The 25980-nt window shown below is 30.2% G+C and overlaps 1 protein-coding gene across 1 annotated transcript in view; it reads right to left on the bottom strand.

Moving 5' to 3' along the window:
- LOC131853725 (cell adhesion molecule Dscam2-like) overlaps positions 1 to 25980 on the bottom strand; it is a 158830-nt gene that overhangs the window by 45693 nt on the left and 87157 nt on the right. The window contains 3 exon segments of the mRNA XM_059204743.1: positions 2890 to 3045; positions 5922 to 6120; positions 17351 to 17469. Of these exon segments, the coding sequence (XP_059060726.1) occupies positions 2890 to 3045; positions 5922 to 6120; positions 17351 to 17469 (474 nt within the window).

Raw genomic sequence — 25980 nt, 5'->3', positions numbered from 1 at the left:
ATACAATCCTTTTGTAGCACGTACTTGCAAGTTAAACATCGTGCCAAATTTCAAATTTGTAGGATTTCGTGACGAGTCGGCGAGTAAGCAGTAGTGAATGAAGGTATTATGAAGTTGTAAACTCACATCTATACCCTTTATTGCAGATGTAAACTAAGATGAACAGCAATGTTTTTCAATTTATATTCAGAATATTGTATAAATAATTTAAAGTAAACTATTATTATAACTCACAGAGACGGTTACAAAGAATGGTCTCAGAAAGAAAAGTCTGAAGCTATATCTTTGCAGCAATGCTTAGGTACTTTTTACACTTTGATTTGTTTTAGATTATATTTTGTATATTATTTTATATAGATATACGTCCAAAATATATACAAGTATTGTTAAATAAATTTTTCGCTGATACAATATAATAGGGCATAATTATAAAGTAACTGGCTGACCCGCGCAACTTCGTCTTTTGATACTTACTTGACATTTATCATTATATTTCGCCCAATTTATATAATATCTTTTTAAATTATAGCTTATATGTGTTATTGTGATGTATAAGCTAAATTAGTGTAAAGTTTCATTAAAATCCGTCCAGAAGATAAAGACTAAAAAATAAAATATTTAACTCATATTTAACTGTCATGCATTTATTAATAATAATAATCATAAAAAGGTTGTAAGAAAGAAACCATTTTTAGAAATCGTACTAACAGATGAACAATGTGAGTTAAAAGATTTCCTTATTAAAATATATTTACAGACTGATGTTCTGTAAAGTAAAAAGTTGGTCTTATTTTCTTCAGTATCACAGCGACGTCATGGCATGGGTATCTAATATTTATTAAGTAGAATAGGTATTATAAAGAAAGACTTCAAATTAGTTGCATCCAATACAACTAAAGAAGGAACATGAAAGGAGACCGTTCAAGTTCCGTTTAAAGCGTCGTATTTTTCATTGGCCAAAATGAGATTTGTGATGAAAATGTAATTGCGTGTGTCGCGCGTCACTTGACAAGTGTTTTGATGAGAAAATTTCGGCGAGAAATATTTTACGTATTCGCCCTCAGCGCCATATTTTAAGACGTTCAAGAATTATGGTTATTTTGCTCATTTTTGCGTGAGATAAATTCGATAGAATGTGTGATTAATGATGATATTAATGCTGCCAGTGTTAATATTTTCCCATGTAGATAGCTACCTATTTGTTCAAGTTCCACACAGGTAGATGTAGCAGTATTATGAATATAAAGTTTTAGTTGTTATTTATTCTTTCTTTGGTATAAGTATCCGTATAAATAAGAAAAAGAAACTGAGCGTGCAATTTTATGTTAATTACCCTGTGAATTCCGCACCGTAATATTACGTTGTTAAGAATTTTAGATAGTTTTAAAAAAATATACTTAAATTATTTATTATAAATAGTAAAACTTAAATATAACGTAATATTATAAATGAAATTAATACTGTGATAAATCAATGAAGGATTATCAGTTCAATTCATTAAACTAAGCAGATACTGATGATCAGTGTCCCTTCACTAGCATAACGAGAGATAACGTAGTGTTACAAATACTTACAGCTGAATTAATAAATTTGAAGAAAAGCAAAACTGAAGGACTGTAAATTAATAATTAAAAGGGTTGGTGGTGTAAAATTAAATAATGAAAAATATTTCATGTGTAAGAAGAATTGATAATGAATTATAGAAATATGACAGTTATTTTAGATTGTATAAAGAAACTTCTCAATTCCACGTATAAAAAGGCATTACATATATACATAGACATATCACACGATATCATTGCTAAATCTCAAGAAATATAGACAGTAATTGATTATTTTGATGGATGGGACCATCAAAACAAGTAATTTCAGCTCGAATAAAGTCGACTTGTTTTTTTGTGGAATAAAATCTTTATTTAATACATAAATTATCAACCGTCCGTCATACATATACCTATAATAGAAATAGGTACAAAGCTTTGCCTAAACATTTACTCATTTAACCTTTTTTCTTTTACAACTCCGCAGCTTTTCCCATAAAACGAAAATTGAAGTTTATATTGTCCCTGGAGTAGAATAGGCACAAAATTACTTTCAACTGACGCCACTATGTACGGACATATTAAAAATAATGAAAAAAGTACTATCTGTACGTAGTAAGTTTGAAATATCAAGAGAAACATTAATATCAGGTAATCATTGATATAAGTACTCAGGCAAGAGTATTTTTTTTATCATAGTTATAAATAGCCATTACAGTCTGTAATAGAAACCTATAGGTCTGTAAATAATGTTTCTTACTTACATCACTGAATTATTAGTAAATACTAGATAAATTTTATATTTTACTCGTAATAATTAGTAGGTATTTGACACATAAAATGTGAAGTTTAAATAATTTTATGCCACTACTACTGAGTTAGTTTTTCCAAAAGAATAAGAAAATATTAATGTGTATAAAGAAAATATTAACTATTAATTACGATATTCATTATTTATATTATTTTTTTATATTAGCAAAATGTAATAAACACGAAACTTATTACACATATTATTAAATTACGTGTCAAAATAAAATAAGAAAATTATCTTAGGTCATTTATTTTCTTTTGTAGTCTGATTGAGAAAATAATCAGTTTAAAAATTGAGCAAAATATTGTAGCGATTGTACTTTGCTTAGTTGTATGCTTATATTTTTGCTTGCGTCACTAAATAATATTATAATCTTTGTATCCAACTACGTTCTTTTTTAGCATAATATAAATGTTAAAAATTGGTTACATACATATATATACCTAGTAGTTATATGTATATAAATTAAGTGGTTTTGATTCAAGAACGAATACGAATTATTCATAATTGTTCAATACCTTTAAAGTGATTACTTACCTAAGTACTGCAGTACACTGATTTCATCATCAGTGAACCAGTCCGTGCTACCGACCCTGTCGGCGCAATGTGCTGGTACCACGCAGCGCAATATTGCCGCGTTTCCCGCTATCACGTACTCATCCGGCACGTGCACCTCCCACGGGATGTTCAATGCTGTTAAACAAACGAGTATCAGCATAACAGGCCCCAAAAGACTGCAACTACAAAGTAATACACAAGCTAATGTTAAAGATAAGAGTAGGTAAAACGAGGAAAAATACACCGTTACCGATTTCTTCCTTACACATTGGCTGTTTGCTACGTGCTGTTTAAAGTATAAACTGGATATTGCCGTGCCATTTCACAATTGTTTGAGCGTAGTTCACGGCAGTTACATTTTGTAGAATTCAATTGAACGGCATGGATTTCTCAATTTATAGGAAATAGTTTCCTAAATAACTTACATTTTTATATTCAAATGTTGGTCTAAATTCAAGCGTTACAAAAGTTGCATTTATTACAACAAGGGTAAAAGAAAATATTTCAAACTTTTACTCTGCTGTACGGGTATTGCAGATATTTGTTTTCCATTATTTACCTTTAATTACCTATTTAAAAATCAAACATTTATACTAATACAAATGTACTATATCGTAATTTTATCATTTATTTATAAATAGGCAGTTAGCGCTGTTTGGTATTATACCATTAATTCAAAGTATAATAGAGGACTAGGCATCTAGAAGCGCTATTGTTACTCTCAATCATCGTGTTTATTTAATTATACAATGTAATGAATATCGACTCGAAGTAAACACAATTGTTAACGAATACATACCTAAGTACTTTATCAATCAATTTCAATCTCTGCGAATGAAGTAAATACTGTCTAGAATTGTTTCTCTTAGTAAATACAATTTAGGAAACGTTTAATAGACGCTATTATAAAATATTAAAGTTTAATATTGAATTTCGTAGTATTATTACACTGATTGCGACAAGCATTTTGCTCTGGTGAAATACCCTAGTGGTTGCTTCGTGGTAGGTAAATGATTTTTATAGTAATTTATAGTAACATTTAATTTTTCTTTTACATAGAACAGTCTACAACCGAGACTGGCGAATTAGCAGTTTTATTTGGAGTTTCTTTAGTCGTAGTCTTAGTCTAGTCTGAGCGTTGACAAGAAAGTAAAGTTCACACCGAAAGGAGTAGCTGTTTGGAGTAGGTCTCTTTTTTTGGAAAACTGACGAACGCTATATTTTAGGATTTATATCTCTGGGCATTACACACAATGAATTAATGCCTACCCTAGATCAAGCATTTCTTCCGTAACAGGTCAAGTTAGCTAATTGAATTAGTTTAGTACTAACAACTTAGGAGACAGTCGTGTTCCTATTATAGTTTAGTCTTAGTTTCCATGGTCGTAGGTTAGATTTCTAGTACGGTATAAACATCCGTATGGATGAATATGATTATATAAGGCTAAATTAGATTTTACATGGATATTATGAATGTATAATATTTATAAAAGAAAATGTATTTAAGTATTTCTCTCAGTTGTCTAGTATCTATAAGAGAAACTCTGCGTAGCTCGACTACATGACGTTGTGTGAATTGTACAAGGTTATTATTAATATAGGTTGAATTGTTGCTATTTATGATCCACTTGATAGTCATAAACATTTTCTTTTTTATTTTTAAACCCGTGCAGTTTTTTTATGCTGATTGTACTTGTCCATGTTAATGAAATGTATTTTCTTTATTTCGTCTACATATGTATAGGGCTTATTACCTTAAACAGTTTGGAGGAGCCCGCTATGAAGCAGGCAAATATTTAAATGTTAATTGTACTTGTTCAGAATAAGTAGATAAGTAAATTCATTTTCCTCATTTCATTTCCACGCTGGTAAGTTAAGTAAGTATATAGTTAGACCCGACTGATTATGTGCAATGCAACTTTTCTTTTGAGTATTTTACAAGGACATATACTGTTCTAATATGTAATATTATTTTATCTGTAGTTATACCTTTAAATTGTATTGTGTTGTAACGTAACGTAGTAAATTTTGTTACTGATTTGACTTTAATTTAATATAAACTCTTTTTTAAAATATTCATGTTTATCAAGATCGCATTGTCTCTAAATTGTTTTGTTAGTGTATTATCTGTGCAATAAAGATTATATATTAATAGTATTGTTTCATATAACATATGAACAGAACGTTGTTAGGTAATATGTTTACGTGACTATAACGTTGGTTTTATGTTTAAAAGCTTTTACATGTTGATAAGTGATTTGAAGAGAGTAATGAAGGCTTATGGGGCTGTTATTTGCTGATCTTGAAACTGCTGTAAATTTTAAATAAATAAATGATTCTCGAAGGTAAAGGCTTATGGAGGTTTATCTAATAATGGAATGGATATTAGTTACGTAACGAACATACATAGAATGGTAGGTATAATGATTATTTATGCACACATTAACTTTTCAACTCCATGTATGTATCATCCAAAAAAGTTTCATAAAAATCTAAAACTCCTAAATAAGGTGTTTTTGTTTAAATGTATGAACATTTACAATGTATAACCTAAATAATAAAATTATTTAAGGGTTAAGCATTCTAATGTTTACTTGGTCTGAAATGTGTACCTTATTATGTCTTTTAATTTTTTTAATTAAGTAGGACAAGTTTTGAGAGCGACATTTCAAAACACCACACTGTAGTTACCCATCGATATCTATTATTCAACCAACAACTTATATATTCGAGTATATAATTTTTAAAGTAAATATTTAATTATAGGTAGATATCCCTTATAATAACAAGATACTTGGAAATAAACAAAACATAAATAGGTACAAGCTTAATAAATGCAACCTTGTTTATTAGTACCAGTGATAATAAATATGCCAAATTCCTTTTAAATATTTTTATACTATATATACATATAATAATTACTGCTTTATTATATTATTTTTAATAATACTTTCACTCGATTTTACGTATCAGATATTTAGACGTTTCAAGTATATTGACTCAAATCTTACCTGCGTGTACATGCATATTTCTGGATAACACAGCGTAACCGCTGCTGAATCTTATTCTACATCTATAGGTAGTGGAGTGTACGTCCCGCCGGTAACTGTCAACAGGGAACGGCGGAAGTTCAAGGGAGCCATTAGCCAGCACCCTCCGAAGACCAAGCACCGCGTTCGCCGGTGTATTGTCCAATAGAAGCCAGTCCAGCTGCAATGATAAAGTCAGTTTACGACACAGTCTTCAGTCATACCAGTGGCACTTCGTGCGAAGGAAGCCATTATTATTGCTAAAAATTGCATATAGATGGCGTGATTGGTATCGATGGAGTTCTTCATAGTTTTGCAAACGTTTTAAAAAATAAATCTGTGTTTTCAAAAATGTTTAATCTATTTTTAAAAAGTTATATATACATGTTAAAATGAAATAATGCGTTTAGAAAAGTAATTATATTATCTGTGGTCATATATATATGAAATTTAGTTGTTCTAAAATTGCTAGATATGGTTTGATTCTTCATAAAATAGCACAGAAAATATAGTATTGAAATTTTGGAAGTTATAAAGTCGGTAATAATTCGAATGTTTTCCACTAGATATTGACGCAGAGTAGAGGTTGTGGTGTTAAGATTTTACAATGACAAATTTACGAGCCCTAATTACAGATAAACAGGTATGTATCAACCATCTACGTAACTTTAGATAAAGGCTCACTTACACTCCAGCATTCACCGATTCAATTCAACATGGGTATTGTGTGAATTGGGACAATGCGGCAGAAGCAATAAGTTTGAACCGATCTGGATTAACAATTGGCTTCGTGTGATTGGTCCTATGTATAGACGACGATATTTGTGTTTGAAGAGCATATCATTAAAGCTCTATGGGGAGTTCAAGATTATTTTCAGGTAGGCATTGATATATAATTAGTACTCGATCGTCATAAGTATGATAGTTCGTGGATAACTCTATAAACTTATATGTAAAGTAACCAATGTTGCTGATTTTTTTGAGTTATAGAATTATTTTTGAAATTTTATCAATTACGAATAAATAAAAGACGATGCTAATAAGAAAATAAAAACAAAAAATGTTAATAATATAATTAAATTTAAAGAACACCACAAATATACACGGTTTTACTAGAAATGATTTTAGTTTCTCAATATCTACTAGAGCATAACATATGAAGTGTAATGCTCAGGTTAACTTTCGTCATCGCTATACTAAGACGTAGTTTAGCGATATTCTTCGGTTATTTATAAGATATCTATTATGATGTGTATTATACATACACGTTATCAAAATTGTCAATATTTAGTCTTTATGTGTTCCGGAGTTCACATGTTCCTACAGATGGTTGTACGGAATAGAAGTTTCCTGTACTTTTATTCTCGCTCATAAAAACGCCCGCGGAACCACTCGACGTTCATGCCAATGCGCTCACTGCGTATTTCTCTTTAATTTGCAGCACTATTTCGTGACTTTCAATGGTCTAACACTTTTTGTTTTTGTCGCTTGACGCGAATAATTACAGGATAGTGCAGAAGCGTTGACTCGTAGCCCTCCGATTAGGTGAGGGATCAAGATATAAATAGTACGTAGTCAAAATACTGTAATATACTTTATTTTGATTTTTATTTACGTAGAAAACAAATTCTCTTGTTGTAGTCTTAAAGTAAATTATAATTAGTTTCACTAGAAGCGTTCCTTGAAAAAATTCATGCTGGCTGGCATTATGTACTGTTATTTTAAGCGCATTCTATATTTTCTTACTTTGTGGTTAAGTAAAATATGTAAGAATTAGAAAAAATATTTTTTTAAATGATTATTAACGGTATTTATTTAAATATAAGTATCATTCAACGTTACACGGATATTTGACTTAAAACCTACATAGTGGTTTATATGAATATGAAATATTCTTTTCTATCTTTTGAAAGAGGTTTATGTTTTCCTTTCAGACAGTCGCGTCTGCAATGTGAAAAATGGGAAGACTTTCACGTATTGTTGTAATGCCAACATACGTATTACGTGTTTACAAAATATTACCAGTCTAACGTGAAATACTGGAAATACTAGGTGTTTTTATTTAACTATTATCTATTGAGTCTTACAACTGTCCTCAATTTCACATAATGGAAACGATGTTGTCAAAGACTTAGCTTCTAATTTTAGAAATAGTTCTTACCCTTTAAATTTGAGCTGCATTTCCTACTTATAACGGAATTTTTTAAATACTCTTCTTACGTCACCTAGGTATATACAAAATATGTGGAATTTTAGGAATTTTTAATCCCATTAGTATTACTTTGTATTAATAATACCTTAGGATGACCAATTAGTTAATTACTCAATTATTTACATACATAATGCTCAATTAAATAAATTAAATATCCAATAAAATGTGTAAAATATGCAACAAGATTTCACTTCAAAACACATTTTTCGTATAATTCCATTTTCATGTTATTCTCTACAGCTACTTTTATTAGGAAGGAGTGCCAAGAAAATAGAACGAACGTACATAACGCACAATTGCTCTGAATTAAGGAAAACGACTAGCCCCTCGACTTATATAAACCCACAAGATGTTCTTACGTTGCGAATTTTAAGTCATTGTATAACTTTTTAGAGAAAAAAGAAAGTTGGCGAGACATAGCGGTTTCGTGACAGTTAAATACGTTACAACACGATATTTATAATACTTTAGGGAGTGTGAGGGAGTGTTATAAGCTCGAATTTTGCTCCCCTGCGTGTCTTTTGCGTGCCACCGTTTTTCCCAACTTTTGTTTTGAAGTAAATATTTGTGCCTGTGCAATGTCAGTTCATGGACCGGGGGGGTCGAAGCAAATTTATTTTATTAGACTAGTAGCACCTTACCATTTCATCTGCATGATAATAAAAAACAAACTGGAGGTAATTATTAACAGAGAAAAGTTTTATCTAGGGCCTATATATAATACGACCACTGCTGGTATCTTCAAAAACCTATTTCATTAATTTGTGTTGAATATACGTAGACCTATCGAAAAATTCTGATTACTTCAGTCAGCAGCAATCTATCTGATCAGGATAGGTCTCTTGGATTTCCATCCTTTCCATTCAACAATTTTATTAATTAGTTACAACATTGAAGAATCATTTTATTTCAACGTAGCAGACTTCGGTTTAATTAAAATCAAGGCTATTCACAACACGTTTCATTAAATTCAAGACAAATTCTTCTTAATTAATTAAATAATTTCTTTCACTAAGCTTATTTTTACGTTTCCCCTAATGATGTTTTGTTTGTCCTTGTGCTTGGCGGGGTGCCGCATTAAAACGTTATGAGCCTAGGGTTGCTATAGAAAGAATAAAATAAAAAAACTTTTGTTTTTAATAATTCCAGTTACTAATCTATGTATTAAACCTACCTACTACATTATTAGATTATGCTAGAATTTTTTTGTACATAATTTTTTATATACATTATTTGTCTATATAGTGCTTAAATATAGAATTACTCGTATTGTTTAAAAAGTTCTTTCGACTTTATTAATTATCATTTATAACGCGAAACGGTAATTTGGGTAGATATTTAATTTAGAACTAGGTTGTTATATAATATACATTAATTTGACTAATAATGACATAAAGGTAAATTGTAATGTTATTTCAATTACACGTTACATTGTCATAGCAATCTAATACTTATATCGTTATTCTATTAAGAGGATATATATCGTTATTCTAAACAGGGTTAAGATGGTGAACCATGGATTCAATGAGTTGTGGCTATAATAGTGTTGTCCAAATCTTATAATATTGTTTTTATTCGTCTTTGATGAACGATAATTTTGCATCTCTTATGGAGGTTAATCGCATATTACTTTTATTGTTTAATGGTTATAAACTCTCTAAGTAGTTAGAAGTCGTGTAAAAATGTTAGCATCCTAAGATATTTACAAATAAGTTTGTTTTGATAAGTATAATACGAACACAAATGAAGGTAATTGTAGTTGATATTCAATCACACGTTACACACTGTCATAGCTATTGTTTGTGTTGTAATTTCTATATTTGATATGAGAAACCTCTCTACTTTACCTTTATACTACAATGAACGGTATATTGAATTTTGATGACTTTATCACATTATTCTGTATGAAGAAGTGAAGTTAATGTAACTTATAAAATCTGAATCTAATAATAGGTGCTACTATAGGATCACAAGTGAACATCTACACTGACAATTGTCTATAAGAACTGTATAATAAAGAATAAAGAATAAAGAAATAACAGTGAATAGAAGAATTGCAATTTTGTACGAAAATATTGACACTAAGCAGGAAATCTCTAATATTAGCGGCGCTACCTTCGTCCGCGTTGGATACCCCGTTGAATATTTTAAACGGCTTAACATCCCAAGCATCTGTCACATAAAACTCACGGGCTCAATATGTTTAAACTAAACCTATTTATTGTTCGTAAAATATATATTGTGTCCATTTTTATAGTCAGTATAAAATGCAAAGTATATATAAGGATTCATGAAAGTTGACATTGTGGTAAGCCTTATAAAGGGGTCTTTGTTGTACCTACTTTATTTTAGGGACAGAAGGCCTCATAACGTAGCCCGATATTTGTCAGTACATTATTATCAGGGGTCAAAACGGTGTTTGGTTCGATGTGTTTACTACGCAATAAAATAGTTTAGGTTATACTTAATCTTACTTTTGTTTTTAAAAGAGAAAATTTACAGGATGTCATGGTTATTTTGAAATGTGTAGAAATATTGATTCTTTATTTTGTTATTGCATCCATACCACTATTAATTTGGAGATACCTGTTTATTTTATTCAACAGTAATAATTACGCAGATTAGACTTAGTGTATTACTTGCAATTTAAAATTGTTTTATAAATAACTTATTATAATTCATTTACTTACAGTACTAATATTTTTTAATAGATCTAAAGAGCTGTGGGAAAATTAATTGTCTGTCCACAAATTAAATTAAACTAAATATTAATGCCTAAGCACTTCTGGGAGAAAGCTGCATTGGCTAAAGAAAATACTTACCTCCCTCTTATTTGAGTAAATAAAAATGTTAAAACAATATTTTACTTTTATACCACATAAAACGGCTCCTAAATGATGCTGCTCTGTGATTTTGATTACGCAGCTGATGGTATTTTATCGTTTTTATTTGCATTTCTACAACTCCTCCGAAAAGGGAGAAATTTTAATACAGTCTGGTCGTCCTTGATAATGTTTTTGTATACCTATTTTGTAATTAAATTAATAACATTTTAGCAATATGCATTTAAACATTTAAACTTTAAACATTATTGTAGTTTTGAAGCGATAATTCAATTAGTGGTGTATACAGCAAAAACATTTTCAAAATATATTTGGAAAAAAAATATAGCTATCAACATTTTTTGTATTATTATGTATACGTCCCACTTAAGCATTTGTTTCTTAACACTCACAATAAAATTCGTCATAGATATTCTATTTCGACAGAACAAAAAGAGAAAATAAAGGGATGATCCCTTTGAAACTTACAAGTTTTATATTTTTCTTTGTGCTTTCGACTTTGATGGAACTTGGGCTTTGTTTGGAGGGACGGCCGTTAAGAGTTGAACCCTCTGAAGCAACCGAGAGATCACACAACAACTGCAAAGGATTCTGCTCTCTCTACCGAATATCAATTACCTACTGCTACTTTTGTTATCATGTTGAATTGCCATTATCTAAATTAATATTTGAAAAACATTGAAGTGTTTTTTGTTTATTACTGATAAAAAATACTTACTTAACTTTTAAGGAAAAAATATTTTTTTAATTTCCATTTATGTTATATTTAGTAAAAAAAAATCCTTGTCCTATAGAATGCTGCATTATTACAGAGTAATATTATAAGGTTTATTAAAAATATTGAACCCGTACGCCAGTTAATAGTAGAATGAAAAATGTATTATATTAATAATATAAGGTAGATTGAGTCATCGTAATCAAAAATAATATGTACTGTATTGTTTTTAATTATAATCAGTAATACTTGCTGTATATAAATACTATAATTTATTAGTATTTTATGAAAACAAAAATCAATGTCTCGATGTGAACCACATATAAAATTTAGGTGTTACCTACACCTCAATTTTATTTATAAATATATTTGAAAATAGTATTTTGACAGCCTTACAATATCGTCGTGGTATTATATAATATGTATTATAAAATCTGTTTATTTTGTTTATTCTATATCTGTTTATGTTCAGTCATTTTCATGTGTGAAAAGTTCTATGTAAGCAAATGTAATTGACCTACGAAGTCTCGGCTTTAACAAGCTTCCGCAGTCAAAACTCAATACAGAATTTATTGAAAAGTTTCCTAATTATATTTTCATTTCGTCCATTTATTGCCTTTGTTTAAAATTTACAGTTTAATTTCACGAAACAAAGACGATTGAGAGATTTAAAATGTCATTCTGTTTCTTTCTAGCCTATTAAAAGAAGATACACTTTCCCTTTCCTTTTAGCTATTATTAATTGGATTGAATTCATTTTAATGCTTTGATAAATTATGTTTGTTCATGAAAGCTAAAAGGGAACTTAAGGAAAGTAAATAACTTATACAACTTCAGGCACTCTTACGTGCAGTTACTAAACGACAATTAATTAAAATGGAATACACGAATAAATTAGCACACTAACATAATTTATTGAAGACTTTATGTTTCTTAATCAGAACATAACCAACTGAACCGTAGACAGGCCCACGGTTCAAACGGCTTTATATTAGTAGTAGTCATCTATAAACATACCGGAAATAATGTCTAAATCGAAAGTACGCCAAACAAAGTAATAATGTACAATGGATTAAGTTATACTACAAATCATTTTTACGTTGTTACATACAACCAACACCATTAGATTTTATACAATACAGTCACACAGTCACAGGCGTCACACTGTAAAATATACTGTTTCATGACGTTGGTTTTATTTATATTACTTTCCATCAATTGGGCAGTTATTTGTCTATCTGTCTGATTGAAAATAACAATATAATTACTTTGACTTAAAACTAACCAACAAATAAAATAATGGAAAATATCTTTAATTTATTGAACTACTATATATACTTCAGTTTTAGTACTACGACATCGAATCGTAGCATGGTAGTAATATTCAATTTCTTAAAAGCTCTATGGCGGCACTTCATTAGTTTTTCCTCTGCCATCTGCGACCCGCATTTCAGCGATTGTTTGTCTTTCGACTCTGCCACTCTTAACATTTCCAGCTCGCTTTTGCACCCTTTTCATTAATAGAGCAGAATACTCAGATTTTACGTCGTTTTTATGCTGTTTTTTATTTTGCATTTGCTTTATGTGTTGTTTATGTTCGACATCCGCTTTAGGCGTGGGTGCTCGAATCTCATCTCATATAATGATATGACATTGAAATGGCACTTTAGGAAAAACTCAAATATCAGTTTTTATGATGACTGTTATGAAAATGTCATAATTTTATTAAGTTTTTAGGTAGCTAATATTTATATGGTATTAGTAATATGTGATAGCTCATTAGTTTATATAGCTTTATATAAAAAATATATTGGATCAAGCAAGGTGAAGTCTTTTCTATTTTGTTTATAAATGTTCCATCACCGATTGTTCATATTAAAACTACTAAGGTTTTATACCAAGATGGTATCATAGTACCTTAATAGGTATGATGCTTATGGAATATGATTATCAATATACGTACTTTTAAATAAAAAGAATGTGAAGCTATTAGGGTGAATCATATGCAATAGTGCATAAATGCATGCAGGGGCTTTTTGGGGTGGTGTTATATTACGTAAAAGTATAATATTTCTCTCACTTCTCATCAGGAACTATTTCCTTACTTTATTGATGTTTAATTATATGATTACTGTACTGAATTTTAATTATAACAACCCCTCAAAACCTTGGCTTTCTTCCTATAAGAAAAGGATACCCTACTATTACTATGCCGACATTTATTTATAGTTTTTCCCCTACTCTTACACGGAAGTTGTTTGTTATATTCCCCTAGTTACTACTTACCTGGGGACAAAACTAGTAGAATGTATCACTATTCTATTATTACTTCATCATAATAACTGTTCCGGTTCCAATGGTTTTGTGTCATTCAGTTAATAGTATATATACACTTATAACCTACAATATAGATACTAAAAAGTCGGTATATAATTTGAGATACATTAGAAAACATTAAAAAATTGATGGCTCAGTAATAAAAGTTACATGTACTTTGAAAGCCATCATTATTTTAAGTAGACCACTCCGAATAAATCGTGTACCATTTATACATATATACCTAGGTATACTAAATGAGATTAATCAAGTTTTCTTCAACGTTATGGTAAAACGTTGAAGAAAACTTGATTATGACGTTAAAATTATTGATAAAGTTTTTAATTTATTAATTCTATTTTCAGCTAGTACTTTTCTAAGTTAGTTAGTCATCTAATAATGTTGTACTATTATTGTATAATTTTAAGTTTATTATAATGCATTGCTTCTCTGTTTTTATTGTGTTCAAAATTTTTAAAAGAATTAGTTACGCTCTCCGGATTTGCCCAGATACTTGTCTATGTTACTCTGGAATAAGTACTTATCAAACAGTTTCTCAAAAATTGGTTCTGAAATTTAGTTTCCTTATAACAAAATCAGCTTTCTTTCTCTTCATAGTAAAGGTAAGATAGAAGGCAATAAGAATAACTAGACAGAGTAGTATATTAAGTTTTGTATGTAGAACGAGATAGAGCTTACCTACTGGTTGTAATATTTCCTAATGTAATAGTTTATACGTCAGTTCAACGAGCAATGCAAACCAGCAAATGTACCTTAATATTTTCCAAACTACAAATTTTAATTCTATAAGTAAGTACATAAACATAGAATAGAATATGTAATAAACCTAGGAGCCAGTAAGCGCACATTTCCAATGTCAAGTTATGAAATTAATCGTGAAATTTCAGCGAGGCCGTGTTCGGCAGGTGCCTTTCCCGGGGGAGCCGTTTGCAGTACAGAAATACCGTCTAACTCTGTTGAATGTGAAAAGTTCCAAATACCGACCTGTACAAAAGTTTTTAGTTTAATTCCTAATATAAAAGTCGTACTAAGCCAATGAGTTTTCGAAAAGTAAGATATCTACTTTCAAAGTTTTTTTATTTTTGTGTGACCATATTTTAAGTAGCTTTAATGCATGAATCCTGAATGAGTTTATAAAGAAAAATTTCTAAATTTTCCTATCTATTTTATATGTATATATATATATTTCGGAACATTATCATCTATTTAGAACCTACTTTTATAATATAAAATGTATTTTAAAAAGAACAAAACTAATCCCTAATACATATCCAAGTACATACTTGGATATAATATTCTTGAATTATCCTGAACAAGTTCTTTTTACGTATGAAAACCTTCCAAAGTCTAGCACAGGGCAAGGCGGTGTTTTCGATTTTTACCCACTAAAAGCCACATGGTGTAGTCGAGTTAGCATTCTACCGCGGCTATATTGAACATTCTGTATTAGCACAGGATACTTTTTATCTTAATTTACATGAACAAAGCTGTGGATAGTTTAGTCAATAAAAAATATTCTTATGTATTGTATGTTATGTGAATAAATTATAAAGAGTTTGTTAGAAATATGTACACCACCTTAAAACCTTGAGAGGTTTAAATAATGTTGAAGAGTTTTCAATGGGAATCATACAGTAGGTATCTGAGGAGTTTATTTTAAATCGTAGACGCGAAGCATGTAGATACGAGCGACAGTTCAGCTAATGAGTGAAATGAGCCGTAGCCACAACGCAATGTTTCCATATTTATGAAACAGTCCACTGGGTGTGCATATCTTTATTTCCCGGTGGGTCTGCGACCGTAAACTTTCAGCCAAACTCCGTCGAATGGAAAAACTTTATTTATATTTGAGTTGGGAGAGGGTTTGTGAATACTAAATCAGATTGGCGCGAGAGGCGTGGCTCTTGAGCAACATATTTTATACTATACTCGCTCGGCGGCGTGAATACGTACAAAAATAAGTTGAACTTATGATTTTTTTTCTAAGAAATCAGTTCACATGTTTATTTAGATTGCGTGACATGGTTTTGTATATGCGACGATCTCCTCCTTAGGGAATTGTCTGTAAGTTATATAGACTTATAAATGTTTTATATGAAGTAACCCATACGAGACGACGCGACGGTTAAATAACATTTTTAAAGTGTAACTGTCACCTACATGCAATTATAATGACAATTAGTATTGACCTATATAATATAATATACTAGCTTTCATGGAATTTTTTATTTGAGACCATTCCTGAGGATTAAATAAGCCAGTACTGAATTGCGACTGTGATAGAATGTACTGGAAGATGGTTTAATCCAAAGTATCCCATTAGTATCATAACAACAGCTGGTCGAAATATGATACGATTAACGACCAATAAAATCGTACTATAACTTGAAATATGTAGAAACGGCAAGGATCCCAAACATTATTCCTAGTCTACATAAAATATCAAACTACTCATATGGTGTGGCTTCCAATTATTTTCTCATATCCCATGATAAGTGACGCTTAACCACATATCTGGCACGATGTCAAGATGACACGAGGATCTCGACACGACAGACGGAAGCAAGGGCGACGTCCTAAGAGGGATTTGTTTATTCCTCAGTGAAAGAATTACGGAGGCGGAAACAAATTGGGGAATATAGCATTTATCCCTCCCAATGTGTCCAATTTGTTATTGCTTTTAGTCCATTAGTTTCACTTACATAGTTTGTGGTATAAGGGGCAAAGTTAAGCAATTAGGTAGATTTTTATAAAAAGAAGTTAGCCTCTTTCCCTTAAGTATTTAATTTTTTTGGGTACAGTACAAACTTTGTTAACAAAACTAAGTTTAGTATTAAAATATAACTTATGTTTGCACATACGTAGATGGTAAAAATACTACTAAGCTGAAAGATAAAAAGTTTTAGCATTTGATATTTATAATGTCCACAGATTTTTTTTTCATTGAAAAAGAATATGTCTCATATACTGATAGTAGTAGACTATTTTTTGTTGTTTTAGTTGAAGGGTGAGATATGATAAGGTAAGATATGGCAGTGAAATTACAGAATAAGCACGATTAATGCCCTAGTTCTCCGGAATGGCAACGCATGGCGGATACGGGCGTCATATGATGACGTGTTGTCTATGGTGGATCATAACTCGGCTGCCACTCCATTTACTTAAAAAAATCAAATTGCTATCTAATCTGAACAGTTTTAAATACTATTGTGTGTAGCCCTTGATAGCCAACTAGAAGCGCACAGCGAGCGTAGCCCGATGTAGCGGTGCGTTGAGTGTGTAGACAATTGTTAATTTTTATTACCTGGTATTCTCCCCTGGCAGTACAGCTAAGCATGGCACCAGTGTCGTTGGTGAACTCGATGTGATGTGGTGGCTCTTGAATTATTGGCAGTTTTCGAGGCTCTGGAGATGCTCGTACTGCTGTAATAAAACGAAAAGATTTTTGTAGACAAAGTTAATCTAATTATCATAATTGATTTTTCTATAACAAATTGTGTTAACTATTAAGATTGATTGCATATGCCTTCATATATGTAATAGGCCTTCTTAAAACACATATTTTTAGAGATTAGTACTCCCGTTACCACACAAGTTGACTGTTTATGAATGCGCACAAGCTTTACTTTACTACGTTTTTTATGCTATAGATACTTCTAGTATAGATTTAAAAATAAATAAATCTGTACTTGGTTAAAGTTTTCGCTCTTATTCTGTTCTAATTCTTACTCTTTATTATTCTAGTCTGTAAAACTAACTTAGAACTACAACAAACATACAAACCCCATTTACAGCGAGAAATTCCAATGAAGTAAATCTGAATTCTCTGTAGTTAGTCCGCTTTATTATCTATCTAAACTTAAGTTTACATAGTTCAGCGGTTTCAATGAGAGAAAGCGTGTAATAACACATTGGTCGCCACGACCGTGGACACTAAATGGAATAAAGCCGTCTGGATATAAGAATCTCACGTATAAATGGAATGAATTGAGCAGAGAGATCGTTTAAAATAAAGTATACCGCATTTAATACGCATCTATATTTGAAGTTAATGTTATTATGTCCCTACATTAGGTTTGTATCCATGGAATATATACTCAAAGGAAGCTAACCCAATAAGCATAAATAATTACGTACGGACATAATAATTACGCAGGCAGTTTCGTAGCAAATTGCTTATTACGGTATTTATTAAGCTCAAGGCTTAATTTTATAAAAAAAAATATTCAATAGAAATGACTTGATTTATGGATGTAGAAGACGAAAGAGGTCTTTTTGTTTTGATCTCTGTCTACCTCAATATTAGTTTAGTGTGGTGTTTATATATACGTGTGTTATATAAATATATATATGTATGTGTTTATATATATATAAAACACTCTATTTCAATATGGATCTTGATTAAAAAATATATTTAGTCTTCGTGATTAGATCTTGATTAATATTTTTCACGTAATCCATCAAAGAACAAACCAGTTTTAACCTGAGAAAGTTGCATTAGTTGTATCGTTTAATTACTGAGTTTTAAGCGTAACCTTCTAACTCCGTCATGAAACCAGTTGCTACATAATTGCGTTTTCACCTAAGTTTTATAGGTGTGTATTTCGAGCAACTTAAACGGTTAGGAATTAATGTGCAATTTAGTAGGTTAAGATCTATAGTGTGTGTGTGTGTGTGTGTGTGTGTGTGTGTGTGTGTGTGTGTGTGTGTGTGTGTGTGTGTGTGTATCCACATATATGTTAGTAAGAACCCTAAAATGGTATATATATCAAGAAATAGAAACTAAAATTTTCGACACATTTTAATATTTGGCTCCATTAATTTACCTAGACAACTCTTCTTAGTATGTAATTAGTATATCTTAACAACGACAATAAATAAATATTTATATAACGAATACGTTGATATTTTACAAGCAAGCATTTTAGCGAGCAACTATAATTCCTAAGTAATGTTGTATACAAAATAACTTCAAGCTCTTGTACTATCTTATTCATATAGTTTATAGGATGGTTGCACATAACTCTGCAGTGCCTTAAATCTTCTCTAGCTAGGTCAGTAACCAATCATGTAAGTATTAACACATCTACACCTCGAAATCGCATTCTCGCTCTATTATTCTGGCCATTTTCGGATCGTTTTTGATATCAAATTAAGGAAAGGAAACTTAATTTATTACAATCTTTGAATTACTTTTGTAATATTTATTAATCAATTTAAATTAAAATCTAAATATATAAAAGGAATGTGTACTGTAGTATTTTAAATAATTTTATTGTTTTAAATGCCATACAAATGTGACATAATTTACACGCCATTAAAATGGTAAATATTGGTGAACGCTTGTTAATTAATATATAAGATATGCTCTGAGAAAAAATACCATTTCAGAATTTTATATCACTTACTATAATAATATCTTGTTAAGTTCATAAGTAATCTAACATAATTAGATTTCATCATATACTTATGTTAAAGTTGATAAAAATAAGTAAGTAACTACGTATGAGATTTGTAGTGGATGTACCTCTCTAGATGGTGTGTCTAGGATAACATGGCTCTAAATTTGAATGAGACAAAATGACAAGAGACGGGCGTAGCCACGAATAATATTCAGCATTAAAGAGGCGAACACGGTTATCATGCCGTCAAAAGTGACATAGATTAACTGAGTAACGTGAGAAATCATAGCTAAATTTGGAGTGAGTACGTACATAAATGAACGGGAATCTACAATTATAAAATATACTAATATTTATTTAATAACTTAATTAATTATACCTTACCTTTTCGTTACCAACTTATTCAAGAACTTTAATATATTTGCAAATTTTTTATTGAATTTTAAACTTTGGTTAGGTTGTAACCATCGGCTTTTCTAGTCCTATAATTTCTGCTAGTAGATATTTTAATACAATTAATGGAATTTATGTCTTCGTAGTTCGGAAATAGTAATTTTATTGTTACAATATCTTGGGTATCAAATTATAATCATACTTATTTGACGCGTTTTTGACTAGTGCATTTATAAGTAATTACCATTATTGAAAAACCACTTTCTCAGCATATCACTGATATCTAATTGTAATTTTTTTCAAGTTAGTTAAATTAAAGCAAATGGAAAAGAACTCTCAACTGATAAAAAGAAACAATACATATACGCAATAATCAAGTATTAATTAGAAAGAACTAATACTAAAATGTAGATTAAAATACTTCAATTGCATCAATTATGCATATATTTGAGTTTAAAATAACTAAATGAAATAGTACCCCAGGTGACCTAGAATAGCAGAAACTATCTTAAAGTCTCATCAACGCAGTAGATGGATGATAGCAGACACCTACTAGCTAGCAATAGATTACATTTCATATAGAGTTAAGCATCGCGTCACAGACAATAAAGATAAGGTACATCAGACAGGGAGGCAGTGGTGGTGGGTGAAATACCTGTGCTCTAGCGAGGCGCGCCACAAGCCGCAGCGTTCGATTTCCGTTTAATTTTGCGACGTCTGTGTTCGTCTCTGTACATCTATATTGTCTATGGACTACATCCGTCGCATTTGGCTAATTGTCTTGTAACGACTGCCTAGTTCTGGTTGATGTTTATGAGAAAACTAGCTGTATTTTGCAGTTATAACCGCATGAATTGGAATTTAAAATCCTGTCTTGGTTTAGGATATAATTTATCTAAGTAACAAATATACGAATCTGTACAAATATGAAAATTTTAGATATTTACCATAACTTAAATTATTACGATAACTTTACAATATTCGGTAATAAACGAATTTTATATACTGTATTATAGTACAATAGTAAGAAGAATAACACCTAGTAGGTATATCTTCTAATATGTAAGTAGTCCTGAATGACGTTCATCCATTGATTGTCACTTCATTTAGTGGTTAAAAACCTACACTGCAAATGCATGTAAGAGGTCAACACTATATATCCAAATAGGTTTTATGATTCTTCGAGTATATCTAATTAATTTTTCTGGGAATATTGAATTGTAATTCGATTTCAATTGTTTTTCAACCAACAAAACTCTAAGCAACATTGCTTCTTACTATAAACGACTTGAACCTTTCTAATTTATCATACTAAATACGATGACGATAACGTAAATCAAGATGAGTAATAAAATGTAATCAAGATGAGTAAAAAACCATAAAGTAATCGTTACTATACGTACAATCTACGGGTAAATGAGAATAACTTGGCACGCAAAACTTCAGCGATTTAAAATCAGGCACATAAAGAATATGGACGAAGTGATATACCTAACTTATATGTACATCTACAAAATAACGAAAATCTCTCCTCGTATTCTGCCAAGTAAAATACATAAATGTATGAGTTGCAACTTTGTCAACATTTGAATAGTATTGATATTAGTAAATTGGTCCTTATGAAATAATAAAAATGAATTGACACATGTGCTCGTATAATTAATATTTCTCCAACATGCTAGTCTTATCCTCGTTTCTAATATTAGTCTTGAATCTTTTATTATACAATTAAGATACAATACAAGAAGTTCTTAGGGCAGTATTCTGCCAATATGGTAGAATATTGAGAATATGCAAAAATAAGGGTATTTAAAATATGAAATGGACTAAGACACCAACTCATTTTTATTTCTTTCGCCACGTCCATTTATTCGTCCAACTTTACAGAAGTCGATTAAACTTTTATAAAGGGGTTTTTATTCCGCGCGACATCAGTAATATCAGCCAGGCTGAAACGCCGCAGATAAAAATGTAATTTATTACGGTTAGAATAAAATGATGCAGCACTGCTAGAAATAGACTAAAATGGAATTGCTGAGTAACCGTATATCACATATGTAGTAAATAAGTTTATAATGCACTATCGTGTTACTAATGACAATCTCTTGTTCAAAATATACTATTGAATAAATATCAAATATTTTAAAATACATTTTAATGACAATGCCTGTTTATAATAATAAAATATTCCTAATACAAGCAGTATTATACATAGTTTTATTATAAATACGAAAGAGTTTATAATAAAACTACACTCTAACATAAAGCTAAACGGCTGAATGATACCTAATAAATTTTTATATGAAGGTAGATTCTATAATGAGAATAGACACAACTTATCTTTTTACTCAAAAAAGCAGCCGAAGTCGTGGGTAACATCTAGTATCATAAATAAAACAGTTTTCGAAAAATATTACATAGAGTCATACAAGAAGTCTTCATCCTATAGTAATACGACATAACTACTAACATAACTTAACATACTACATTGTTGTATAAGATTCTGTATCTCTCAAAGGCAGCGTAAAGATTCTGGAAACTTATACCTACAAGCGTGCTTTACAGAGTAATTTAAGAGCGAGCTTAAACGCGTTTTAGTATATCGTTCCACATGCGTCATTAGAGTGTACAAAATTGTGACTGTCAAGGGGGTTTGAAGGATTTCAAAGGCTTCGCAAGTTTTAGTGCCTGTTCAAATTCCATTTTAAAACATCAAATTCCCTAAAAGTGTAACTTTATAACGGCTTTAGTTTTTCTTTAGATAATATATAGCCTATGTACATTGTATATGTAGCTTCAGTCATATTCGTTAAAATAAATTTAGCCGTTTGTCGTGAGAAAAATTTATCAAACAGTGAGATACATTTCTGCAATTATAATAATAACCATGAACAATTCACACAACGCAATCTAGTCTGATGTTCGGCAGATCTTGTGTTCTGAATAGTGTACTAGACACGTGACAGAAATGCTTACTTATGTATTTTAGTAAATACATTAGCAAACATACAGACAATCATAATCATGAATCATACCATTGATAGTATGACGGAGTGCAAAACTATTAAATCACCGAAGCCGTTAATGTAGCCGCTGAATAATAATCATTTATCTAAATATTCTACTTCTATTTATATTACAGCTGTAAGCAAAATGCCTTTATGTAGAGGTATAGCACTAGCCATAGTATTTTCTAATCGAGGGGCTCTGATTACCTCCGCCCAAACCTTTTCGTTAAACAACGCTGTGCTGTGATTTACAAATAGTTTATGGTAGAAACTTGTTTACATGGGTTTGATTTATTAAACCACAGTTTATTATACAATATATGATAAATTGAGATGTTGCTTTATTAACAAAATTTAACCAAATATAGTGTGCAAGTATATTAGAACCTATATATTGGAGGTGAATATTATCTACTTTAATTATTTTATATATCATTGTTCAGTCTGTCTGTAAAATAGTCATATAAATGTAGTTGTAGTCAAAAGTATATATACTTATCATGTAGTAGTAAAAATGCAAAAGGGTTATTTATTAAACATGGTACATATGTATTATCGTTTACTAAAATCTGAATTGGAAAATTAACGTTGGGCCTAAAAATTACCTTAAATAGTATTGAGTTTCGAAGAAATATTTAGAATAGAATTTACATACTTAAACGTAGAAATATATGATATGTTTAAATAGTTAAAAAATTAAATAATTATAATATTTAGTAACCTTTACTACTTATTATGATCAAACGTGTTGCTCTATTTATTTGTTACCTTTTCACAACTAAATGACTGAACTTGTCTTTAAAGACATGAGGAGGTAGTCTATTTTATATTTTAAAATATAGTTTGAAAAGGTTAACATAGTTTATATACCTATTCCCAGTCCCAGGTAATTCCTAGTTTTAAGTTATAAATAGTTGAGAAATAAACTATAATTTATGTATTACAAGAAAAATGTCCTTTAGTAAAAATTCAATAGGGAAATACAAATATTACTTGGAGCGAAGCAACCAACCGATAAATCAGACAATTTCCGCATTTATTTACGATTTTTGCTTACTCACCGATTTCGTAATATTCCGCATTTACATATCTAATGTGAGTCAACCAACGGTTTGTCGGTTGGTTTGTTTATTTGCTGGGATATTTACCGATCATTGTTTCTTTAAGCAATACGGCTTGATTGAGGATATCGCTTAGAGAAATTACGCTTTTCTTGTATTACATATGTTATTTACAGGCCGTAATTTATTTGTATTTTATTCTTCTTGTTCGTATTACATTTTTGCCTTTATCAAAGCATTTGTATTCGTAAGGCTTAGTGACGATCATTTAGGAAACCTTCGCTGGCATTCTTTAAAATAACAAGTGGATTCTCGATAAACATTTTGCCTAACCAACCAAATGCATATGAACGAGTTTATGCGATAATAAAGTGTGAAACCCATTGCCATATTTAAATGTGCATAATATATCACTTAAAATTGTGTGCGTAGGAATAATGTAGATAAATTATTTGTTAGTTATAATTTTGTCACGGTTGGAAGTGGATCTATAAATGCAATTTATACAGCGAGTACAATTGTTAACAACCGTGAGAAGAGAAAGAATTAGAAATACATAAAATGAAACCACCAATGAAAATGTTGATATTCTTTAACGTGATAATAATATTAAAAACTGTAATTTGTGCTGGTGTGTTTATGTATGTGTAAACTGTCCATTTTATATGTGAACGATTTTGTAATTCAATTAATAATTCACTCTTATTTATTTATTTTCTGATGATTTTATAACTTATATTTATTACATAACATTACCTTTTTGAATTAGGAAATTACAAAACAGATTAATAGCGAAAATAGGTTAACATCTTTGTTACCTTTATGAACTAAAATAATAATACATATTTGACTATAATCCTATTATTAAGTAGTTAAAAATCACTGTATTTGAAACAGGCATGGTAGCCGATTTATACAAAATAATATACATCCATTAAGAATATTTATATTTAAAACAAGTAATAAACTATTGGTAAGAAGTTAGGTACTATTCAATATCATAATATGTAGCGTATTTAAAATGAAATATAAAGAAAATAAAAACAAAAAAATGTTGTAAAAACATCTTTTCGAAATTCACAATTAAGTTCATTGAGAACGAAGTTGCGTGAAGTCAGTGAGGGCGATTGCTCATTAACGGGACAATAGCTCGCCATACAATGGCTAGGGTACCTACTATGTACTATAAAGCTGTCAAGTATTTTACGATTCTACGTATGACTACTTTGTACGCGTACTATTCAAAGTTATGATCGAGGGAGTGGCTGTATTATTAAGTGGAGATATTGAATTGGATTAAATTATCTGCTAAACTAAGCATTATGTAGATTGTTATAAACATACACATATTTTCCAATGTGAATTCGGTAATAAATATACAAACATTTACGCAATTACACAACACTACGAAAATGTACTGTGCATGAACTTTTTTTTGGTTAACTAAGGTTAATAAAATAATTTGAAAATCGCTTTAAATGACTAAGTAATCTTCTTTTATAAAATAAACAAAGGCGTAAAATATATCAATCATGCTTACTACATACTTAGGTATGTTTTGGCTGTAACTCTTAAAACCTTAAAAAAGTCATACGAACATAGCAGAACTAAGCTCTATTTCGAGTATCGGCGAACTACGTTCCGCCTCAAAATTAAATATGTCAAAGATTTTTTGAAGTTTAGTTATGTAATAAATTTCTGAGTGCAGCCTGTTTGACAGGTATCAGCAGTTTGTATGGGAACAAAAATTGTTGTTTTTAATATTTTACATTAATATTTCAAGATATTTTTATCGAGACCATTTAAACGTTCATTTATATATATATATATATATATATATGTAATATAAATGATATATCGTCGTTCATTATTTTTAAATAGTATCCAGTTTATTCTAATACCTCCAAGAGCATGTGTACAAAATTTCATGATGATCGGTTCAGTAGTTTTTATTGGAAAGCATAACAAACATCTCAAATTTCACATTTATAATATAACAAGCTACTCGCCCCGGCTTCATCCGGGTACATGTATAATATATATAAACCTTCCTCTAGAATCACTCTATCT

This window comes from Achroia grisella, unplaced genomic scaffold (genome assembly GCF_030625045.1).
Source record: "Achroia grisella isolate CSIRO2021 unplaced genomic scaffold, CSIRO_AGI_Agris_v1 utg906, whole genome shotgun sequence".
NCBI classification, from domain to species: Eukaryota; Metazoa; Arthropoda; class Insecta; order Lepidoptera; family Pyralidae; genus Achroia; species Achroia grisella.
Note: the sequence above shows the minus strand (reverse complement) of the source record. Positions and strands in the feature narration are given on the sequence as shown.